The sequence below is a fragment of the Accipiter gentilis genome, chromosome 23, assembly GCF_929443795.1.
Source record: "Accipiter gentilis chromosome 23, bAccGen1.1, whole genome shotgun sequence".
In the NCBI taxonomy this organism is placed as follows: domain Eukaryota; kingdom Metazoa; phylum Chordata; class Aves; order Accipitriformes; family Accipitridae; genus Astur; species Astur gentilis.
This window is the reverse complement of record NC_064902.1, coordinates 14,584,738-14,609,581: the sequence shown is the minus strand read 5'-3', so window position 1 is coordinate 14,609,581 and position 24,844 is coordinate 14,584,738. Positions and strand designations below refer to the sequence as shown.

The 24,844-nt window shown below is 38.9% G+C and overlaps 1 protein-coding gene across 14 annotated transcripts in view; it reads right to left on the bottom strand.

The window, feature by feature from the left end:
• PXK (PX domain containing serine/threonine kinase like) overlaps nt 1-24,844 on the bottom strand; it is a 37,413-nt gene that overhangs the window by 5,648 nt on the left and 6,921 nt on the right. For 8 of the 14 annotated variants that reach the window (XM_049826701.1, XM_049826706.1, XM_049826707.1 and 5 more), the window contains 16 exons: nt 20,858-20,908; nt 20,132-20,179; nt 15,344-15,530; nt 13,288-13,365; nt 13,039-13,112; nt 12,055-12,129; nt 10,677-10,781; nt 10,438-10,539; nt 9,618-9,779; nt 8,167-8,284; nt 7,630-7,708; nt 5,323-5,371; nt 4,468-4,545; nt 3,959-4,045; nt 3,275-3,344; nt 2,252-2,314 (listed from right to left, as the gene is read on the bottom strand). In XM_049826701.1, the coding sequence (XP_049682658.1) occupies nt 2,252-2,314; nt 3,275-3,344; nt 3,959-4,045; nt 4,468-4,545; nt 5,323-5,371; nt 7,630-7,708; nt 8,167-8,284; nt 9,618-9,779; nt 10,438-10,539; nt 10,677-10,781; nt 12,055-12,129; nt 13,039-13,112; nt 13,288-13,365; nt 15,344-15,530; nt 20,132-20,179; nt 20,858-20,908 (1,426 nt within the window). Of the gene's footprint in view, nt 1-2,251; nt 2,315-2,436; nt 2,671-3,274; nt 3,345-3,958; nt 4,046-4,467; nt 4,546-5,322; nt 5,372-7,629; nt 7,709-8,166; nt 8,285-9,617; nt 9,780-10,437; nt 10,540-10,676; nt 10,782-12,054; nt 12,130-13,038; nt 13,113-13,287; nt 13,366-15,343; nt 15,531-20,131; nt 20,180-20,857; nt 20,909-24,844 lie in introns of those variants that run through there. The other 6 variants (XM_049826702.1, XM_049826709.1, XM_049826714.1 and 3 more) reach the window with 4 other exon arrangements.

Sequence of the window (24,844 nt, the reverse complement as noted above, 5' to 3'; positions counted from 1 at the left end):
ACCAAGCACTCTGCTGCAAGCTAAGTCTCACAAGGTCTTTGTTCACAGACAAAGCACCTCTCAATGCATGAGAAACACCCTGAACGACGTTCCTTCCCCAGGGCATGTCAGACTGGAGGCCGTTCCCATTTCGTCAGTGTCTCTGGCTCTGCACATACCCATGCACTACATTGATTTGGTTGGTTACAGGCCAGGACAAAGGCAAGAGCTTCTGTTGGGTACGCTTTTCCATGTCAGCCTTCATTTTGCCATCAGCAAGATGCTTTGAGATGCCATGATTCTAACACAACCACAACCAAACCAGAAAGACAGACTGACAGCCTCATTCCCCTTTTGAGAGTCATCTCACCACACTGATACCACAAGCAATTTTGGTTCAGAGGTAAATATCCTTAGTAAGTGCAAGGAAACCGGAAGGGAGAGATACAAGCTACAGATGCATCACTTGTCACAAATAAAGTCCCACCATGGGGCCAGCAAGTCTTTCATTGAATAATAGCATACTTGCTTGGTATGGCTAAAACTACAATGTTGCTGATGAAAAAAATCAGGCACACTAGCTTTTCTCTTAGAACTAACACTTGAAGTTTCTTCTATGAATTCTACTCACAAAGCATTCCTGAAATGGTGACACTTGCCTTTACACCCGATCAAAAGGATCAAAGCCATCGGCACACTAAGGCGCTTTCCAATTTGAATGTGGGTAGGGCCACGTGCACCACGTCAAACGGGGCTGATCACAAGTCATCATAAGCACGCTGGCAGCAAGATGACTGACACACTGTGACAATGTGGTTTGAACAACAGAGCCAAGTTTTGAGTCCAAACTTGAGCCATTTTTAGCCATTTGAGCCACGTCTACACATAAACCTGCACAGATGCTCAAAACTTGAAGAAGCTTTCAACCAAGTTCCAACAGGTTCAAATTAAAACATAAGTGAAAGGTAGTTTTATTGCAGGAGAAAAAAAAAATGTTCTCTAAACATCTGCCCATTTTGGAGGCATAAGGTTTTCTTTTGCATTTTCAGCTACTTCCTTATTAAAGCATCCAGAACTTGAAATAAACCCTCTAGCTAACAGTCAGTACATCCAGAGAACAGCACTGTTATTGTGCAACACAATAACAGTAATTATCTTGTTTAGACTAACTGGGAGAAGTTAGTTCATAAAATGTACACTTCAACATACACTCAACTTGAAGGAGAAACGACTAACTTGAATTTCAGCATGACTGATTTGGATTACATCACAGAGACTGCAGTGTCCTTTGAAAGGCCATTCACAGCAAACACAAATTTGATTGCATTGCTTTAGTTAACAAGTTGTGCTGTGTAGAAAGTTCCTGGGACTAGAAACCATATGGCATGAGTCATCATAACAAACAGCAATGCTATGGACTGCTTCCCTTCTAGAAATGTATTCCATTAACACCTTTTGCTGTTAAATGTTTGCCAGTGCTCATCTTCCAGCCTTTCAGACTGAAGCACATCCACTGTCACTCAATATTCAGATTTGTAATCAAACTTTCATGAGCATTTCTATTGCCCACTCAAGCAGATTCTTCACCACTTCCCACCACCTGTCCTAAACGCAAGTGAAACTGTTTGCACAGCTACCCAGCAAACTAGAAGACAGAACTGGCCAAAAATAATAAAGATATTATCTTTAAACCAAATCAGTGTCTGACTTGTTTCAACCAGTTCTACTGCTGTTATCAAGGGGCTGTAGCAGAACTGGGGAGATTTATGCAGCCTAAGCTACTGAATTTGTCACACCCAAAATTCCTGAAACTACATCACAGCAGTACAGGTGTAAAGAGACAATACACAGAAACAAGGGATCAACAAGCAGTATTTCAGAGTCAACAGACCATTAACATGAGAACAAATGCATACTGCAACATGAGGCCCAGAAAATGTCTGGAAAGGAGCAATGTCGGTCGGACTGCAATAATAGAGACTTTGAAGCAAGCGCTTACGCTCTATGGGTAAATCATATCATGTATATCTCAGGAAAGGTTATTAAATGAAAAAGAACAGTATTAAAAGGTTCTCTATGGCCCTCAAAAGACAGCACATGCCCACACTCAGGCTGACACAAGATAAATATTATCTCTGTGTTCCATCCTTGAAAACCACCATCCCTTAACCATCCCTGGGAATAACACCCACAGTTGAGGGGCGGGGTGGGGGAGGGGGAGGATAAAAAAAAGAAAGAAAAAGAAAAACACTATAATGACTCTTGAACTTACCTGCTGTAGAGGGTGGAGTGGGTGATGATGGAGATGTTAATGGGGAACTTGCCCCAGAGCCTGCTAAATAAAACAACAGTCTAGTAACTAAAGCTGTGATATTAAAATTCAACACAGTCAGACAAGACAGATTGTTGGAAACAGGCCGGCTTTATTGACTGAAGATCCAATCCTGCTTCCACTGAAATCTTGGGAAAGATTCCCATTCATAGGAACAGTGTCACTCAGACCCAATCTGAACAGAGAGTCTTTACAGTACACAGTATCAGAGGAGGTCCAAACACATAAGAAGGGCACTCAACAGTATTCCTCAATGGGAAACACTTCTTTTCTGTTGCTTAGGCTGTTGGATTTCAGCGTCCAAATTCTGTTCTCCTTAAGAGTTGTGCCACTGCATGGATGGCACCCCACTTCTCCTTCTAAGAGATGATTCTCAGTCAGTCGCTGTACTCCACAAGTTACTCTGACATCTGACTATTCCACAACAGGCTGCTTTTGGACACATTTTAGCCAAGCAAGTCAACTCTGTTAAACTGTTCAGTAGTACTGACCATTCCTTTTAACTAAATGAAGGCCTGTCAAAGGCTCTGTTGCTTTAGAATTTGGCACTAAAGCAGCAATTAAACAGATAATTTTCTCATTCATCTTAACACCTTACTACTCACCACAGAGTTTCTCCCTGAAGGATGCATTATTAAACGACCCAAATAATGGATGTTATTACTATTCCACTCAAATATCAAACACAATGAAACGATTTTTTTTTTTTTTTTTGAGGAATGGGGCACAGAGGAGAAGACATATTGCTTTAAATTAGGCAGCTGAAAAATTTAACGCTGACAATATTTTTAAGCCCTCAATTTATCTATTATTAAATACCCAAACCAGTGGTATCAGGCTTTGGTAGTCCAATATTAATGTGTAAAATGACGGTGACCCTGGATCTTTTAAGCCAGAAAATGACAGCAACAACAAAAACTTTGACACAGCTGTGTAGAGGCAAGCTCTTCTCTCTGTAGTTACCTGAGTTATTTGAGTTGCTGTATTTTGCTGAGTGTTCTTCCCCACTTTCATAGGCAGAGCGTTTTGACTTCTTTAAAATGGAGCAGAAGAAACAGAAGATGGGAATGAATAATCACTTTTCATTATAAGGATTGAACTGACACACAGATTTGTAACAGCCACCCCCTGTATCACACAAGGTTTATCAATGCCCAACATCCCTCTCCCCACACCCAACATGGGCTGCCATGATGACAACAGCAGCAAGGCTGTTCTGCACTCAGATACCTCCAGGCAAGCAACCAGGACAACTCCAGTGCCCTCTGACCACAAGGAAAAGGCAGAAAAACTGACCCACCAAACAGGAAGAGAAATGCAGACAGCATGCTGCAGGAGCAGACTAAAAAAGGCTCCAATACCCTCACCAGGGGGCAGGAAGCAGCACAGGTTGTCATCTGTGCATGAACTAAGACTGTTTTCTTACAGCAACCTCAAAGAGGTTAAACCAATATGCAAGTCAGCTACCATTGTAACTTAAACTTCTTAGGAAGTCTACTGCTTAGCGACAGAAGTGAAAACAATCACGAAGTAGTACAGAAAAACACAGGATGGAATAGAGCAGTGTGCCTGTGGTTGTACATGCTAAACATTCAAAAGAGATACACATAATTTTCTGTGAGAGAAACCTATTTAAATATTGCTTACTTTTCGTGCTAAGATTTTCCTTTTCTTTTTTTCTTCTTCAGAGCCATGATGAGATTGAGCTCTTGTCAGCCTTCTGTGCTGGTGAATCTTCAAAATGAAAGGAAAAACAGAAAAAGAGGATGTTAAGATCTTAAATGTTCTCAAACAAGGCATATGTTTGGGGTACAAGACAACACTGTAGTAATTTTGCATGTTTAATTTTCTTTTTTCATTTTTAGCTTTTATCTTTACTGTTGCTGGTAGAGGATGGAGCTTCATACTGCGGTTAAAATGATCCTTTAACTTAGGAGCCACTGCCTGTGAAACTGCATCACTTAAAACAGTGAAATGCCATACAGTCAACAGCTGTTCTACAACTCCTCATACTGCATTTTTAGAAAAGTAAATCCGTTGATGAAAGCCTTTATTACTCAAAATCACTTTTGACTAAAACTCACTTTCCCCATGTAAAAGTGGTAAGAGGAAATGGAATGTCTGTAGGAAATACAGTAAAGAAATGCATACATTACCAATTTCTGTTCTTCTGTTAATCGCTTTTCTATGCACTCCTTGGAGGTTTTCAATGCCTCTTTTAGCTTAGTAGGAATCTAATACAGAATGGGGAAAAAAAAAAAACATAGCACAAACCGTGATAAAGGAAAACACAACTGCAACGCTCAAAACTCACCGTTCATCTGATCATGTTGCTCATCTAAAGCCTTAAGTACTGACACTATTCCCTTAGTGAAGGGGAAAAGATGACTCTAGATGCATGTTTTCCACTCCAAACCTAGCTAGAGATCTAACAGCAGGGACAAAGAAACACTGAAAAATGGAAGGGATACTCTAATAGCAGGGACAGCTAATTATTTTGATACCCAGTCACATCCCCAAATTGCCATGAGGCTGACAACACAAGACACATGGCACACATCCTCCAGGAGAAGTGCTCAGGGGCAGCTCCCCAGTGGGAGCCAATGTGGCTCCCCAAAAGTCCCAGCACTGTAGCACTGGAGATGGCAACAAAGTGCTGATGGTCTCACCTAGCAAAATCAGTTTCCACAGGTCTTAGCAATTCATTTCCTCTCACTGCAAGGGATCCACATTACTTAGCAGCCTCTGCTCAGATAGAGCGCCATCATTAGTAACGTAAACATGTTCCAGGATAGGAACTGCACTTGAACACTCATGGGTCACACCATGCCCCCATCTAAGGGGTGATATAATGTTCTTGGGTGCAATTCAGCAAAGGAATCAAAATACTGATGGCAATCACCATAAAGCCAAATAAAACCATCTCTCCTCTACCCTACCGGTTGATTAATGTGTAGCTACCCACAGCCTGACACTTCCACAAACATCAGCAAATCAATGTTCAACTCTACCTTAAACTGTGGTTTCTCGGAGTTTGCTAGCAGGACATCGCTGAATAATCTGTGAGTGGATGAAAAAAAAAAAAAAAAAAAAAAGGACTGTTATTCCCAAGAGATAGAGAGAATCACAGCAAAAATACTATTGGTACTGTTCGCTTAACTCCCTCTTTCTCCTTTTCCTTCTCTGTCCTCATCCCTAGGCCACTGTTGGGGGGTTTTCCACGTTTTTATGTACTGCTTTTTATTTTCCAAGTACTGCTGTAAAATTTGCAGCATTCAACCCTCAGAATGCAGCCACTACTGATGGCAGAGTAAGCAAGACTGTATGAAGTACTTTGAAAGCTGATGGAACAGGTGCAATTATCAAAGGCAGAGAAGGGTTCCGCTAAAAAAAAATGCCTTTTGCTTAAAAGTATATAGATTCTTTAATGACAAAAGATTACCAGGGACTTGATTTTAAATTTCACCTAAACATCATCATTGCTCTTTTTAAGAAAACTCTATTAGCACAACTATTGTTTTAGCATTAACAAGAACCATGTGAAAGATCAATGAGTGAACTTAACATTTGAAAATATCTACATTCTTGTCTGTATTCTGGCAAAGGCTACTAAAGCAAATATTCTAATATTTTCACTCTCCCCTCTGTAGTATCAGCAGCAACAGCATAAATGATTAATCCTTTTCCATCCAAAACAAAGACACTAGAGGGCAATGGTAGTCTGAAAATACAACTGGTTAGTGCATTTCAAGATACTTTGTTCTGGAGAACATACTAGAAAACTGTCCCAGAAAGAGATCTCAAGCCTGGCTCCGAGATAAATATTTTGGAGATCTTTTGTTACTGTTCACTATGTAAAATTATCACAGGCCTATACTAGAGAAAACAAATTCAAGTGTAGAATCAAGTTTATAAGAATAGTTTTTCATAAAAAAGTCAGAAATAAAACAAATTTTAAAAGACTTTTTAGAAAACCCACAGAAATTCCCTCCTTGTTTATAGGGCATTTTTCTGACCCTTTCTGATTACATGTTCTTGCAAAATTAAGCAAACTCATAGTTTATATGGTTATAATAAATAATAAATCTTATTAAATATTTAAAATTACATTAATTGCTTTAAATTCTATTGCTCACATTGCACATCTATGTAGAACACTTTTGTGAAGAGTATTGGTATGAAGGGAATGCAGTATAATACCCTACATATCAGATACAGCTGGGCATGGATCATTTGTTCAACATCTTTTAAGACATGTATATTCTTGTATTCACGGAGTTTTCTTATAGTATTTCTCCCCTGCTTACATTCTTCCCTCTACCTCCCACCTGCTTTAAAAGCTGCGGAAGGGAGGAGTAAAGGGAGTTGAAGGCTGAGACAAGCCTGCAGTAACTTCTCAACCAGGAAACATGAATCTTGGAGCATGCTCTCAATGTACTGCAATCTGTATACTGTGAGATCAGACCCAGATTTAGGTATGGACAACCTGTCATTTATAAGGTCGTGACTCTGGCACCTCATATTAAGAAAAAAATAGAAGAACCTCCCACCAGGAACCGTGGTTCTACGCTCAGCATGCTGGTGACACGTTGCAGCACAGTGACAGCAGATTTCCCTGGTAATATTCTCTCCTAATTGCAGGCGGGGTGGCACTGCAGACAGACATGATCTCCAGCTCAGTCATGCACTGACATTGCTCCCTTTCTGCATCCTAGTCTTGCCCCATACCTGCCCTTACCACTTCCCTGCATCACCGGGAGGACAGCCTGTAAAGAAATTTATTCTGTCTATCTATGCTTCAGAGAATCCCTAAGCCAGCCCTGCAAGAAACCAGCCAAAACTTCTACACAACATTTCATATCCAGACCCAGTCTAAATGTCACTGCTGAGCGAAGCAAGAGATCTATTTTGCTAGTCATAAGTAAACTGATAGCAAAATCTACTGAAGTAGGTCTGGAGGGGACACGGAAAAAGACTCCTTATTCTAAATGCTTTAAAACAATCTGTACATTATCTTAATCATGCTTGCACTACTTTAATAGGTGGATCAAGTTAAACCATAGCACCATGCTAAATAAAATGCATTCATAACAGCTCTAACACACCAAGAGACAGAGAAATGTTAAATGAGCGTCTATCATATTCACAAGGGATGGGTTCTATAAAGCCTATCCATTTTAAAGCTTCATTTGGGATACGCTGTGCATCCCTCAGAATAAGGAGCAAATCTTTCTAAAAAGGAACAAAAGCAAAAAGGTTCTTCCTCCTAATGTAATTAAAAACATTGCTGAGTATAAAACAAGTAGAACAAGACTTACGGCATCTGTAAGAGCCGTGAAACAGTTGGCATGCCATTCTTCATAGCTTCACAGGTCAGAATGGATTCCAACACAGACACTACCAAAGAAAGAATACAAATGAACACATTTTTGCACGGCAGGACAGCAAATGATTTAGAATGAACGTCTGGCACTGCTGTGTGATGTTCCCCCAAGTATTGCATCAACTAAGCAGTGATGAAGCTCTGCGGCATGTGTTTTTTATTATAATGTTACTATTACACATACAAACTTTTCAAGAATGTTAGACATGAGGCGACAGAATCCAGGCATCTAATTACTTACCACACACTGCTTTATCACTCAGTTTAAAAAAAAAGAAAAAAAAAAGTTTTATTTAAATACTACATATATTTGGGGCAGAACACATTGTCTATTTTTACAAATTACTAACTAATTCTTTCTGGTCACAGGCTGCAAAGAAGTTATGCTGCTATTTCACAGCATTTCAGCTTAGGTAAAAGGTTAAGAGCACCCAGGAAGCCAAGACTGACATTTTCTCAATTGTATACTAACCAACAAACACTGATGGTGCAGGGGGGAAGCTGTCTACCGGAATCGTATCTGGGGGTCTTCCGTATGTCATTTCATACAGTAAGTGTCCAAAGCAGTGTACATCAACACCTTCTAAAGTCTGTGGAGGAACAAAAAAATAAAAACACAACTTGCTAGAACTAATCAGTTTTTCACAACTGGTTTGAAAACATGTGATAACCCATTAAAGACTGGTCTTAAATTTGAAGATAGGAAAGATGAACCATTAAGACAGTTCCTAACCACAATCATTTCCCAGCATAAGTTTAGCTCAAATGAAACCTTCACGCCTCAAGCTAAAGAAGCTACTGCTCCCTTTCTGTACGTGATGATACAGATGGGATAGCAGCATAGTGGTGTTCTGTAAAAACACATGAAGTAGTAAACTCTTTCCGTACACAGCAGTTTAGAGCACCATACACTGACACAAATCGCAACCAAGCACATTTTCCTAGCTAAGTCAAACAGCAAAGAATGAGATTCATAATATGACCAGCTGTCACTTTACAGGGAGGTAGATAAAAAGACAGCAAAAATGCATACCAAACCTAGGAGAGTCTCTTTCACCCCTCCTTAGGTTTGTACAAGTTGTACACACATGCTAAGCTCCCAGACAGCATATTTCTGAGATTTTTGAATCATGTTTAAACAGAAATGGCTCCTCTTACTGGTAGAGCTTTGATGGCACTAACAGATTTGGACTAACCATGAACTTTTGATCGTTTCTTTGACAACACAGTAGAACTTGTTTAGCAAGGTCAGCCAGCAGCTGTCTCGTGATGCTCTACAGAATTTTTTACAATGAGCACTTAAAGGCAGTGCAAGATGCTGGCTAAAAGACTGTATTGCTGCAACAGGGCAAATTTGTTTTCTTATTTTTGTAGGAAGATAATATTTTACTTTGCAAGCTTGTAGTTAAGAGACACCCTTCAAACAAATAAAAAACAGTTTTTAATAGCTAGACATCTGCAAGCATCTAATAAATTTTCACAGCATCCACCACATACAAGGCTGATTACTACTCCCAGCTAAGACCTAGTAATAAGCTGCACTCATTGTACAGACATAAAAGTGAAAGTGTGGTAGACTATATGCATATTCCTACGAAATACAAGACCGGGGTGGAAAGAGATCTTAAAACAACTGTAGTTTACCTCCATTTGTGCCAGCACTGTTGTCACAAAACGCTCACCTGCACTCCCCTTCTACCTGCTTACCTTTGGCCTCAGCCTCACTCCAGTGTGCTGCAACAAAACTTCTGTGCAGCCAAACAGTGATTTGGAGGAAGCAGAAAAGGGATTTGATAGAGAAAAGCTCAGATTAAAGAAAAAGGGTTGAGAGAGGTTTTTTTCATTCTACTCAGTTCTCCACAAACAGAAGTTGAGGATAAAGGGATGCATAAGAGTCAGCTGAATTAATTGTCTGAATCTTACATTAATTTTCCGAAACTGTGAGAAGTATGATCGATAAAACGATGGAAGTCCCAATAAGGAATTTTCTAGATCCAGTAACTTGCAGGTGTCCCCATCCAACATCACATTGGCAGAGTGAAGATGGCCATAAGGAAATCCCTTCTCATGCAAGAATTTTAATACCTGAAAAAAATCCAATACAGAAGCACTGTCACAAGATGCTCTGATGATCTCAAGATCTTAAATGCTCCAATACTAAAGCAGATACATAATAAATGAGGCCCCTGTTTGGAATGCTTGCTCAACTTGATCTTCTATTTACATCATCCTTGGCTGAATATTCGTTTCCATCTCACTGTTAACATTTCTCACAAAACAAACATTTGATGCTGATCCTCAAAGCAGGCTTATAGACACCTCCCAAAGAGATCTGGAAACTAAAATTCACAATTCTACTATTATAATTTGAATAAAAATTTCTAACAAAAAAACCAACCCCACACATTCATGACAATGAATTTAAGGCACATGTTCTGCAGGCTATAAATTACTTCTTTCCCTTTTTCCACAAGGAAAAAACTACATTATCACCTCTCTCCCACTTAAGTTCCACACATACCAACTGACTTTTTTTTTTTTTTCTTGGTCAGAAATGGCCTCACACATACATCTCTAAATTCAACTCCCAGCAGCAAATCTCAATTTACATTTAGATTTTAAGTCTGCTGCTGAAATAAAGCTTGTGTGCTCAAAAGTTTGTCTACTTTTTCTAGTTAAACCAGTTGGCTTCAAAAAAAAAAAAAAATCATAAAGGCTGGTAAAAAAGCAAAAAAGAAAATACCTCTAATATTTGCCTTCCATATGTTTTTATTTGCTGAAGTTCAAGACCTTGAATTTTTTTAGGATTGCAATACTTCTTCAGGAATGGGTCTTTTGGCTTTGCCTTTTAAAAAAAAAAAAAAAAAAAATCAAATATGCCCAGAAAAGCCAGTAATTGTCTTAGTTTGCTTAGCAATAGATGGTAAATAGTTTTATAAAAGACATACTATGGTCATTCCAGAGGGAGGGGGGAGACATTACCTTATAAATAAGGTCCTTTAGTGTCCCTTTTTCACTGAATGGTCTAATAACCAGTGCTGAAGATTCATTGGCAGTGGCAAAAGTGATTTTGTAAATATAGGGATGCTACCAAAAGAAGAAACTGTAGGTAAGTTTTAGATGACAGATTCTGTAATTCCTTTTTGCTCAATTCACAAGAAAGAAAATATTTGCTTGAATTGTATATTTAAAGTAATAAACTGGATTCTGTCAGTGACATTTGCTCAAGTTATTCAGTCTTAACCTGGAGAAAATGCAAAGAAAACTTCACAAGGACATTGTTCAATTTCCACACAAATTAAAAAAAAAAAAAAGAAACCGCTATCCTTTTTTAACAAAACAGACTGGCAGTTTAGACAAATGAAGAACCCAGACCCATTAGCACTTATACATGAGCAGCTTTACTTCAGGTTTCAGTCATGCTAAGCTAATAAATTCAGTCACAGTTTTATACAACTATGGCACATAAGGAAACTTGGCATTAATAGCTGTCGTAACAGTTTCCTGTCTTCAGAAATTGTTATAACAACTTCCCGCAACTTTGTGAAACCAAATGAGACAGCACAGTTGGAAATAAATTACACATGCAACCCATACACTAATTGAAATTGCTAGTTAGGAAAAGACCCCTTGTTCATGTCTTATTTTAACACATCAGTTTCAGTCTGGTTTGGGGGTTGAGAAGCCTGGTTTTCAGCCTCTTCTGTCATGTGCATCTGCTGAGTTACAGGTCTGCACAGAGGTTTACCAGTTTAAATACCATCCTTTTCAGCCAGCCTCTCACATGCTTAACATCCTCAAAGAGAAACTCCTTTTGGAGTCAAATGCCATTTTTTCAGAGATGCCTATGATGTGGCAATGATTTATAATGTGGCACTGCACAGGAACTTAAATTGTACAGCCTCCATTGTACCTCTACTAAGATACTCCTGTCTTAAGTTCAAAGAACTGAAAAAATGATGAAATGCGTTCCACTGCCTTATCCACTGCTGCCTGAGAATATCCCCAGCAATTAGCACAGGTTAGCAATTACACCTAGACAGTACTATCCTAACAGCCTAAAAGTGTCGACAAGCTGAAATAAAAGCTCATGATCTCACAATACTGCACAAGAAGAAAAAAATACAATTAACTGCAACTCTGAATCGCCTATAATAATTCTGCAGGATTATTATTTGTGCTGAGAATACATCACCTGATATTGCGTGGGAAATGTAATTAAAAGCTTTGCACATCTCTAAATGAAAGCAACTCTAAAATTACACACTATGTCTGCTAGGCCACATGTGCTTTGGCAAGATCAGTCCTTGACAAGCACTTTTGTGTTGGCACAATTTGAAAGTCTTCAAGTAATACTCACAGAACAGGAAGAAAGAAGTTTCACAGCATACTGTAAGTCTTTGTCAGACAAGTATTTATCAGGGCCAGGATCAGCCTGGAAATAAATAGGAAGAGAATGGCATCATAATAGATGTTGCATTCCATAAAGAAAATGTGATTATGTTCTGCTCTCACAAATTAAGACAGCTGCTTGAAGGTATATTTTGAAGAGCAAGGAAGGAAATTACACATACAGAATGAAACTTGAAGAGGCTGAATAAGGCCATGGTTTTACAATACAAAGCACCTGACCATAAACAAGCATTATTGCCTCCTTCCTCCCCTGTATCTGATGTGCATTACTACCACTAAATGAACTCTGCCAACCCCAAACTGGAGGACTGTGTGCATTGTGAACTGATAAGGGTTAAACCCCCACCTTCTTCCTCTCCAGCAAAAAAAAGTTCCCTCCTACTGCAGGCTTTAGCGATATCAGCTCTCCAGTGAAGTCTCACAAACAGCTATGCTCATATAATTAAGGGATAATTAAGAGGGCAGCACACTTCAGCACAGGAACATAAACAAGTGTTTAGTAACAACAAACTGTTTGGTGTCAATATATGTCTACCTTAAAGAAGCAATTCATACCTCTCTCACCTGTTAGTTTGTCAGTACAACTGAAGATCCGAGTAAGACAACTCACACTTTAAAAAGGATCACCTTGTTATTTTCAGCGAGTAAATTTATACTATGGTCAACAGCTACGTCATTACAACTAAAGAAGCCCGAGGTGCAGGAATGGGAACAAATGACGAGGCACAGAAACTTGCAAACTGGATTTGCCACCAGAGGAAAGAAACACAAGAAGTTCCCACATCACATATCCACCTAAGGGCTTTCAAAGCTCTTTCAAAGCCTGAGCTCTTAAGTCTCTATCTCTATTACTCATGCATGGTAGTCAATATAAATGAAATAAGCCAGGTTCATTAAGAAAGACTTGCATATGAGATGGAAGCATATATACCCAGCTTAACATTAGCCGTTCCTTTGGTTGATTCTTAATCTTCATTAAGAAATATTTTTTACGTATTCGCCAACCTACAAAAAAAAAAGAAAAGTCAGCAGCAGCTTTAATTAAACACTACTAAATCACACAGCTTACAGGCAGGACAAGGTCTGTAAGCAAAGATAGTATTGTAATCTTAGGAGAATTTGTATAGTTGGGAAAAAAAAAAATATCAGACTAGTTTTCATGCATACATGGTCTTCTTACCTATATCTTTTAATGGTTCTACCACTTCCCACTTTGGCTCTGATCGGAAGAACATTGAAACATGCTGTAAGGCAATTTCTGGAAAGAAAAAGAAGGGGGGGGGGGGGGGGAGATAAAAATGTTTTTCAGAGACTGTATAATGCAATTACCCACATATTAGGTAAGGTTCAATGCCAGTAGGAAGCCTGCAGGAACTCAGACTGAAAGTCAGCAAAATCACTTTAAAAGGAAATCAGATAAAAACACAGTTGAAGGGAATTTGCATTTCTAACCTGATAACTCAAACCCAGAGAGAAAACAGAGAAAGCGCTGCCTTTGAAAACTTAGCTTACCAGTCTGCCTTCTATCTGCACTAGATCAAAATTTCCAAGTCTAAATCCAATGCTCACAGCTAAGATTTCCCACACTAGGTGTACACTACATTAGATCATTAAATGTTTCTGCTATACCTGTAAAAGTGCTAACTTTTACATCTCTTTAATGTGCATCTACATTGCTATTACTACATGTAAACTATGTAAACTAATCAGTTCTGTTTCACTATGTGTTATTCTGCCATTTTCTATGCAGACAAAGGTATTGTGCTAGCTATCATGATCCCACACATATTTCAGGGGGTGGTGGGAGGACACCCTTCTGGTTACTGAATTCTCCCACAGCTGCAAACACAACTGGTTTTCATGAAGCAATTTGAGGGGAAATCTCCCCCTCCTGTCACCACTTCTCACTGAGAAGGGAATCATGCCAACAAGAGTTTTCTCTAATACAGCTTATCTTGGCATAGAAACACAGCAAAAAGGTAAGGATGCACTGATCTTTCTGCACTGTATCACCCCTCTCTAAAAATAAGCTAGGAGAAAGAGAGAGAACGCTGCAAGAAACATTAGCTCAATGCTGCACTATGTAAAAATGACAAACTGACGGCATCTCCAAAGACCATAGGCAATGACTTGATTGCTACTAACTTCCCAGCAACTTGCTGAAAAAATGGTCTTGATGAAAGCGCTCAAAATTAACACAGAAGCCACAGTGTCTCCTGGAGGATTTAAATTGCTTGCTCAGCATTAGCCAGACAAACTGCATCCTTAAAGAGTTACTAATAATTTACAACTCCTCCACAGCTTATCATAAACATCCGGGAAATGTTCTTTGCACTTTGAAGCTGAAGACACAAGAATGTTACACAAAGGGAGAGCAAAAAGAAGTGAAAAGGAAGCAGTAAGTTCCTGCTTTAGTAGGCTGTGCTTTCACGAAAACAAGTTTTGCATTTTTCAATGAGTCGGTTTGCCCATAAACTAAATTTGTGGAGTGGGTTTCATCACTAAGAGGAACGTTTTTTCAGTCTATAAGACAAATATTTAACAACTTCCCATGGCTGAAGCTGAAGTCAGACAAATTCAAAGAAGAAACATCTAATAATGGAGAACTGATCACTGGGGTATCATTTTAAGGGATGCAGTGATTTTCCAGTATTTGGGACAAGAGGGTGTGTGACTTATTCAAGCCTTGAAAAAGTACTCAACCTAGCTCAAGCAATTAGTTCTAGGAAGTCTCACAACCCAAAGTGATAGTGGGAGCTAGACAAGATGACCACAGTTGTTCCTGTTGAGTTGAAAAATCTCAGAACCATGACAAATGCAAGATTCAGTGTGCAGAAGACTGCCTGTTTTAACAGACCACAGAGCCGACAAACTTAACTCTACTTTACACTCTGGTAGACAATTTCCAAACACCAACCCTCCCCATTTATCACAAACTGTGAAAAAGTAGATGTTGCTCTCACCACCCCCCCTCCCCCAAGTTCTGCTTATATATATCTTGACCCTCACCACTCCTCTGTAAAGTAATTCAAATATTTACATTTGACCACCGCAGCATGATTCATGCACAGAGCTGTAGAAACATTATCATAAATAATCACATGCACAGTATGATAATTTTGAAGGCTGTTCCCCCCATCCACCTCCCATGCTTCAGTGTAAATCCTTGCCAGCATTAACGGGAGATACACACGCTGACGTGAAACTGTAATGCAGTTTTGCAATTCCTCACTTACCTGTGTAGTTTACAGAATAGCTGTTTGGGTCCAAGAATTTTTTTACCAGTTCACAGTTAGACAGTATGTGATGGGTAGTAATTACATCGAGATAGGCCTGGAGTCCCTTCTGTCTTTCAGCTATGAATTCACGCTCCATATTTCCAATCAATTTTTTTGGAGGAAGAGGTAGACTTAGAGTTGAGATCTTAAAAAGAGAGGAACAATTACTAACCTTGTTTGGAGAGATATAAACTAGCAACCCAGAAAGTGAAAGACTCTCAGCAGCAAGCTAACTACTGGATAACTCTTTTTGTACTGTGTATATACAAGCTTTTATGTTTTTTCTAAGTACAGTTATTAGGGTCAGCTAGTCAGACTACAGCTCACATCCCACTGTGAAGAGATTACTAAGTGGAACAACACTGAAAATGCAAGGAGGGAAATTTTTGCTGCCGAGTCATGCATTTAAGATCACTACACAAAACTTTCAGATGCTAAATGGCTACAATTTTCAGCCAAATCCTTTGTATGACATTCCTCTGCCACAGCACAAAAACAATTCACACCTTGCCATTTTCTCTGGATAAGATTAATGCTTTCTTATTTCATGAAGTGCAGATTAGTAACTTTCCTTTGCCTCTACTGCCTTTATAGGTAATTTAAAGCCCTTACTGTCAGTTTTTTAAACCTGTAATTTCAAATATGGTGCAACTTTTCAATTTTCTCTTCTGAATTTCTTCCTGTACAGTTTTTAAACAGCTACAAATCTTTCAACCCAGAAATAGCTGCAATCTACCAGTGGATGTACAGTAGTTGTTTTATGTTGACATAAGTGATCCAAAACTTCAGATAAAAACAGAGAAATACTTCGAAATAGGACGATGAAAAAATGTACAGAAATTCAAAGCATTACGTAAGTCAGATCAAAGAGATCATCTTTAGTGTTTATATTCAATTACGTCATGTCAATTGCCAGAATAAATTTTTCATGTTGTTAACACATCGTTGTCCTGCAGATCAAAGCACCTGCCTTGGGTATGCTGAATCTCCATGGGAGTTATCTTTAAGAAATGGGTATTGCAGGAATCAATTACACCAGATGCAATAACCTCATTTCTAAAGCAAACAGTTCACCAGGGAGAAGACAGGGACTTTTGGTGTTTGAACAACTTCCATTTTAACTAGTGGAAGAAGTAAAGGATTAGTTCAAACTGGGGCAGAAGTAGCAATCCCTTTCCTTTTTTACCTCCTCCTTTTGAACAAAGGAGTTGTCCCCCTGCTAGCATTTCTACTTCTCCAGTTTCTGACTGAAAGAGAACTGAAAGAAAACTGGGCTGAAAAAGAACTATAACTACTCTGAATTACATAAGATATTAACAAAAATAATCCTATCCACCGAGCATTTTTTAATGCTCTTTTACACCCAAGGGAGGCAACCCCCCTCCGCCCCCCAAACAGGAATAAACTCCAAAGCAACAACATACCACTTACAGCCAGTAATTCACCAAATTAGTTTTAACAGCAGAGGCATACAAAACTTTAATTTGGCAGACCACTCTTACTTCAATTAAAAAACAAGTTTCTAAACAAAAACTAAATCAATTTCTAGTATTACTCACTTGAAAAGCATGTCAAATCATAATCACCTTTACCTTCTTGACCCGACAGCTAGCTACCATCAGGGAAAATTACTATAGTTCAGATGCTTTCAAACCACTATTACTTGTTTTAAAACTTACTTCAATAAGCCACACATCTGCTATTTTTCAGCAGAAAGTAACATTCACCCCCAGGTTTTAGTAGCAATCTGCCAAAACACACAGCACAAGGGAGAACACTGTCTACCACAGAAGAACACCTCACCGAGGTCCTGACCTTGCAAAGACCTGGCATGCTCTCAAACGTGAGCAGTACTTCCCAGTGGCCCCAGCTCAGCACTGGAGCCAGGATGGGCTTCACCACCGAAGAACCTGGGAATTAACATTCTTATCTTCAAACCACAGCCTGCTCAGGAATGTCTGTTCAAAAGCTGCAGTAAAATGCTTCACAAAAGCCAGATATCTTGCTGTGAATACTGTACCAGTAGTTCACTTGACAAAACAGAAGAGCGGCCAACGATCTCCACACATCTCTGTCAAATAAGCGAAGAGGAAGAAATGCAGGATGGTCTGGAAGGAGCTTTTCAATCCAGTACACAGCCGAGAGTTTAGGGAATCTGGCTTGAAACTTTCTGATGCAATCAGGGCCACGGGTATACGGCTCTCATTATTTTCCAAGGTGTTCGGTAGAAGTGCATCCCCTAGCCTAGACAGTTTTGAAATTCTCAATCCTTACTATTATTATATAGGTACTACCAGATTAACAGCTGCATTCCTACTCAACTGCAGCTATGTGTTCAAACATAACCACCCAAACCTACAGAGAGGTCAAGTATGCCACAAGAACTGAAAGAACTTGGGGCTTTACACCCAGAAGAAGCTCCAGCAGTTTTTCCAGCAACATTTTAATTTTGAAGAAAGGAGACTGGGGTTTGGTATTTTCTTATTGCTCATTGCTTTATGCTGGTTTGGGGGGGGGGGGGGTGTTTTGCTTGGAGTTTTGTTTGCCTGTCTACTCTAATTTCAATACACACAAGCTGAGAGTTTAAAGTTTAAAAACAAGTAATGGGCTTTGAATATTGTGATGAAATATTGTTGCTTAGAGTTCTGGATGAGGACCGTTGCATGTCTTAATGGATCAGAAAACTTTAGCTCCAGCGTCACAAAGAGCAATTTATAAAAACCTCCAAAACTGTGGGAGAAAAAAGCAATTTTAACATGCTTCTCACCAGCTACTGTCTGCTGTCCCTCAATCCCTGGCATACGGAACTAGGCTGGAGGAACAGTGGTGTTTGTCAGAGTTGTGCATCTTTGATAAAGGCTTGAAAAACTCTCTTCCTGCCCTTCTGCTGGGCATATAATGAATTTCACCCATCAGGGCACCTCTCTGTACTAGCCAGAAAAGCTTATCTCCAAGCAGAGATGTATCTTTGGCTTTCCAGACTGTGGAAAGCAGAAACAGGAGTCTGAACATCAAGGGATGAGCAGTAGTTTTCATTTTTCATTGAAGGAGACCAAGTACTAAAGAACACAGCCTGTTAATTTAGTTGCACTCTCTATATCCTCCTATCCAAGTTAGAGGTATGTCTTGATGATTCTCTCTGATCTTTTCTAGCCATCCAAGCAGCTGACGGTGGGTTTGTCCCAGATCTTGGTATCTTATATCTGCAAAATCTCTCTCTTGTTTCAAACTCCTCTTTGTCCCACTCTGCAAGTTGCTGTCAAATAATTTCCTGAACCCTCCACTTCTATCATTCACCTGTCTTGGATACAAAGGCCTTTTCTTTCTGCACTACATCCTACATACCCTACCTATTTACCTTCACTTTCTAGACCTTCCACCTAGGCCTAAACCTTTGAGTACCTTTCATTTCTGACTTTTAAGTCTTAAAGGTCCATTGCCTTTTCTACTAAAGCTGCCTCATTTGTAAGTTAAATGAGAAGGCAACAAAGCTTTTTCATGCTTCAACACATTCTATTCCCCACATTTAAGAGGAGCTTGTTATAGGTGGCTACAAAAGTGAAACCTTTCAGCTTTTTAAAACTTTCTCAAAATTATTTCTCTGCGATCGCTATCAAAACTTGACTATGGTTAAGACCACAATGACCACTATGTACTGTGACGACTAGTTCCATCTCGTTTCCTTGTGTTCCCATGTGTGCTCACCTAATCTTAAATCTTGGATTTCTCTGGAGCAGGAGATGTCTTTGTATTGCATTTATTCAGCACATCACACAAGAGGTTTCTAGGTCATGATAAAAGTTCCTACGTGCTACTGCACATTCAATAAAATAATGCCACAAGGCAACCATGTTGCATCTGCTGAATTATGACTAATTTGCCCCCCCCACACCTTCTAGCACAGGAATCAGGTATAGCAGACTATCAGAGCGCACAATTCAACATCCTTACATGTTTTTGCTCACTGAGGTTCATCAAGCAGACAGCTGATTTGATGGGGGGGAGGGCGAGGAAATGGAAGCAGTATTAAGCTCTTGAATTCACACAACATTTAACAGGAAAAAATTTTCAAAGTCACAAAAATCTATTCTCAAATCACAGAAGCATTTGATTTTTATCTCGTTTGCCTAGGACTACGGAAATCTCGCATAAAAGTTTCACTCCTGTAGATGCTAGTCACTGCTGCTTCCCTCCTTTTCCCAAACACACTCATACACCCTTTTTCCCACACAAACTAAAAAGAAATAGTTGTCCTAAAAAGCAAAAGAGAACACACAGTAAGTCCAGTGTTTAACTAAGAAACACTTTCTAGTGATACAGAAAACCATCACATGATAAGCAGCATCTGGTAGTGCTTTTAGACGAATATAAATAATGGGCACATAGCACTTCAATGCTGAATTTATAAGGTTGGTATGTGCCTTGGCTTTCTTCGAACCAAAGGAGGAACAAATAATAACACATAAAACCGGAACAAGTCACAGTACTGAAGGGAAAGATTCAGTATCTGCCAATTTCCTCCATTTCTATATAAATTGGTCCTGTTGATGCTAAAATTAAAATTTTACAAGAGAAAACATAAGAGTGAAAAAAGTATACATTCAAGTTACATTTGAAGTCACAGTTTCTCTTTACAGCTATGTGAATTTTTTTTTCTCCACTGCAATATATAAAAATATCACAAGCCATTTTAAAGATATCCTTCTAAATGACATTTTATATTTATATATCAAGGGTGAAAGTTACCTGCAAGCTATTATTAAGCAAGTCAAAGTCACTGTATCGCCTCACAATCTGCAAAATATAAAGACAAAGTTCAGGAAACATATTACTTTTCCCATTAGCATTTTACTCTTCAAAATCCCATCAGAGAAAAGTTAATTCCCATTTATAATCCTCTTCTTACTTTACCCATTTTTGTACAAATGCATAACTGCTGGATTTGTGTCATGTTGCCAGAAAGCAAAGAAGAGTTTTCAATCACATCTCGACCAGAACAAAAATGCATGTCTAAACACTATCTTAGAAGAGCTTAAAAGAAAATATTTGCAAGCAAACTTGCCTGCAAACAAAGCATTTTTGCCATATTAGATGCAACAACTTTTCATAGTCATCTTTATTACTACTTTTAGGTTTCGCTGGTCATGTATCAGCAAGGCCGTGATTTTAGCACTAAGGAAGGCAAACTGGCATTTGATATTTAAAAACAACAGTGGTACCAACACACAGTAGTAACACGACAGGCATTTTTCCTGGAATATTCACAATAGCAGCAGACAACATGCCTTCTGTAGCTGGCAGCAATACTGTTTTTCTCTTAGTTTTTGACCAAAAGTATTCAAGCACTTCATGTTCTCAATTCCAAACCAACATTTCCCTCTCCGGCTCAAATTTAAAAAGCTAAGAAGAGACATTTTCAAACTCTTCCTAAAAACGCATCCTGGTTACATGAACCACAGTTTAAGAAATTACCTGCCAACTGTTTTCTGCTGAAACTCCTCTCTGAACACGGATTATGTATTCCTAATAAAAGGAAAAAGTTATTAGAAATGAGAACTAATGAGCTGAAGAAAGTTATTAGGCACTTCTCCAAATATGACCACTATTAAATTAGGAAACATTCAGAAATAGAAAATTCAGATCCAGGTTTCAAGCGCCTAGGTGAAGGTCAGAGCTGGGTTTGCTCAGACCCATCACTAGCAGCTGTCCCTCTCTGCTTCACAAAGTAGAAGACAGAGAGGTCCAAGAGCTTGCAGGCCTGTGAAGCACTTGAACAGTTTCATTTAGTTAAGGAAAACGATAGCAAGAGCATACTCGCCACACATCCCTACTGACAACAGCTGAAGAAACCTCCACTCACCTCACCTCCAATATCTAACAAGTAGCCCCCGGGAATTACTGCTGCCATCATAACATAATAAAATGCCAGTAAATACTCACAGCTGCCCAACCTCTAATTATTTTTGTACAAGAAAGGTTACCACAAAAGCTTTGTAGTGTGCTTGAGTAACTAGAATGTATCAGTTTCTCATGATGATAATTCCTTATTTATAATGCATGCTTAATGTTAATTATTTATATATTAACTATGCAGATATATCTAAATCTCAGTGAACCACTTTTGAATTTTAAGAATAATTCTCCCACCACAATTACATTCATAAAGCACAATTCTTTTCAGTCTCTTCATTTCAAGCTCCACAGTACCTTTGTGTAGACTAATACCTGGTCAATAGAGCAATATCGTTATTTGAGATTTACCTAATTACCTCAAGAGTAGATACCAACTATTTTGTACACCTACTCAGACATACTCCAAGGAAGCCATGATTTTGTTTACCCCTACTCTGTTTAAGTTTGAAAACAGCTCTAAGAACACTTTTGACATTTTAAAGATCATAAACGAGGCAAGCCCTTTTCCTAGAAAGCCTATAATCTCTATTCTAGATATTGTTTAATTAGCAAGGAAATAAAATGAACCTGGGCTAAGTGTAGTAACAGATACTTCCTTTACCATTTACATACACAAAGCTCTATAAATGTACCTCTTTTTAAAGTCTTATTACACAGATAATCCCACGGCCGCATAATTTACATTGAAAAACATGAAAATGCAGAGCCAAAAAGTAACATGCTGCCTGAGAAAATGCAACTCCCAACGCTGAAGAGAGTCGGAGAGTACCCAGAGTCAGAAGAGGGAGGAGAAGCCACACAGGTACCTATGCTTTTACACTTTCCTTCCAACTGCATCAGTCTGATGCTGTAGGAGAGCCCTATGTCCCCAGCACCTTTTAAGCACATTCATCTTCTCTGCTATGCTTGGCCAGGGGTGGCAGGACCCGCTACCAGTGCTCAAAGTACCGCTAAATCCCCCAGGCTTCCTCACTGAACACGCTCAGTCGCACTGCACACCTGCAACTACAAAATTCAAAGCGAGAACTAGAAATTCTGAAACAAATACAAATTCAAGCCATGGCTCCCAGTATTTCTAAGCTGGAACATGCTAAAAGCTCTTTGCATTTGTGCCAAGCAACGCGTGAGTACCCACCCGGTTATTGCCTGCAGTGCAGCAAGCATCACATGATAAATCGCTTGTTATTCAGCTCAGATGACTTCATTCACCCTGGTACAAACTTTCAAAACGTATTGTATGTAAAGTGCTGAATAATTTTTCGATTTCAAATGCCACCTAATTTTGCTGAACTGCTTACATCAATAGGAGTCTCACACAAACAAAAAGGACAGATCACAGGATTATGCACAAATTTTTCAGATATTAAAATTAACACTGCTTTCCAAATTATCATGCATAGATAATAATGAAATAACAAAAATAAACAAAGGCATTTCCAGCACCTTGAGTTTATATACCAAATTTGTCCATTCTGTAACAATAACTCTATCTGGCATGTACCTGCATACCAACTAGTTCAATTAATTGAGTGTTTGATCCATGAAGTATTACAAATTCAGCTTCACAGTTAAAAATAACTACAGGCATTTATTAGTAACTTCTTTCAGGTACTGTGAAGCGTCTTCTGGTTTTGGAAGTTGCCTTCAGAACCACACAACTAATTCTCCTCTTTCAAATGAGATTAAATGAAAAGCTTGTTTACTGAAAAACATAAATATACCATTGGATGCAAACAAAGTGGGGCACATCAGAGAATCCCTCCGTAGAACTAAATTCTGATTTAACATTTACCACCATGAAAAGTAAGCGTATGACTATTCCAGACCAGAGGCAAAAGCAATGCTTACCAGATGGCATTATCTTGTGTGTTCAACCTTAACTAATCCAGAATTTATTTATTGAAGTTTGCTTCCAAAGCACAATTCTGCTCAGGCAAAAATGCTATTCCATTTTCTAAAATTCAATGAAAATATCCTTTACTATCAACAGCTGTCAAATATCCATAGCAATTTTGAACCATCTAGCCTTGAGAACAAATTCAAGACTAGTAAGAATGAAAACCATGTCCTAGCAGCTTAGTTGGAAACGACAGAAATCCAAGATGTCACAAACCAAAACACATAACTATTATACTGGAATTAAAGTGTCTATTTTCAGAAAGTCAGCCTGACATGCTCTCTCCATATTCTCTTCTCTTACCCACTTGAAATTACAATTAAGGTATTTTCCTGCAAAACAAGAAGCCCAAATCCTCATAAATAGTAACAAAATTCCATAGAGCTGACTGCAATTCAACCAGTGTAATTATGTTTGTAAACTGTGTAACAGAACCCAGTTAAAGGGACACCTGGAAACAGACATACACCACTAACATGGCTTTTCCTGTTTTGTGATTGTTGCTGCATTTTGGGAAGTAGGAAGAAGCTACTTCACACACAGCCAAAAAATTGCAGCAACTGCTTATTCAGCAAGTCTCAAAGGAACGCTGGCTGTTTCTCTGAAAAACCACGTCTGTGATGATTCACCATGTTCAGTCATTCATCTTTTCTAGGATTTTGAAAGAAGCAGAGTTATTGCTCAATCCCTTGTAGCACTTACTCTTTATCCAGCATTAACCTTTTCTATTGTACCCCAAGAAAATGCTCTCGGGCAGGCAGAACACACAAATTCATTAGACAACAATCAAAGCATCTTATTGCATACAACCATTCTGATCAATATGACCGTTGTCTCTTCTGGAGAGCCTAGTGATAAACAACTCAAGAGTTCAGAGCTCATTTTCACAGTAAGATTACATTAAAAAAAAAAAAAAGATTTGGGCTACGACTATTTTTTTCCACACATAGTTGAGCATTTTCCCATCCAGTTCTGCTTTGGCACCCTAAAGCACTAATCGAGCCCCTTGTTTATGTCATGGGGGGGGTTCACAACCTGAAAGAAGAGAGCATCGCTCCAGATACGGTCATTAGTTCTGTCTGTATGGAAAAGCTAAGTCCCCACCATGCTCTCTCCATCAGCACTGACCGTAACAAAGAATTGGCTACCTCAGCACTATTTTGTCAATACAACTAATAAAAAAGCCTAAAGTGGTTTTCTGGCTGCTTTTTTTCCTAAAGTTGATAACAAGATTGAAAGTCAAAGAATAGCTACAGTAGAGAAGCCATGAGAAGAAATACAATCCCATTCCCAATATCTGCCATGGCTACACACAGTCAGCAGACCACAGTATGCTGAGTTTTAGTGAGAAGTTGATACTTCCTATTGCTTCTACACACCAACAAGCTTGTCTTGGGATTATAATTAGCACCACTGATATATGCTTCCCATAGGACCAAAGGAAGAGCTTTCAACCCTGCAAGGAAAAAGCCTAAATGCACAAAAGCCTTTATTAGTCTGCCAAATTCTGTTTTGTTTAGGAAAAAAATCTGAATTACGACAACGTTCTTCTGAGACAGCCCGATTTGATAGTGGGACTAAGACTGTGCCCACAGGAAATAAATGAAAGCGTTAAGGAAAGCAGATAGGCACACTCAGAATCATTTCTG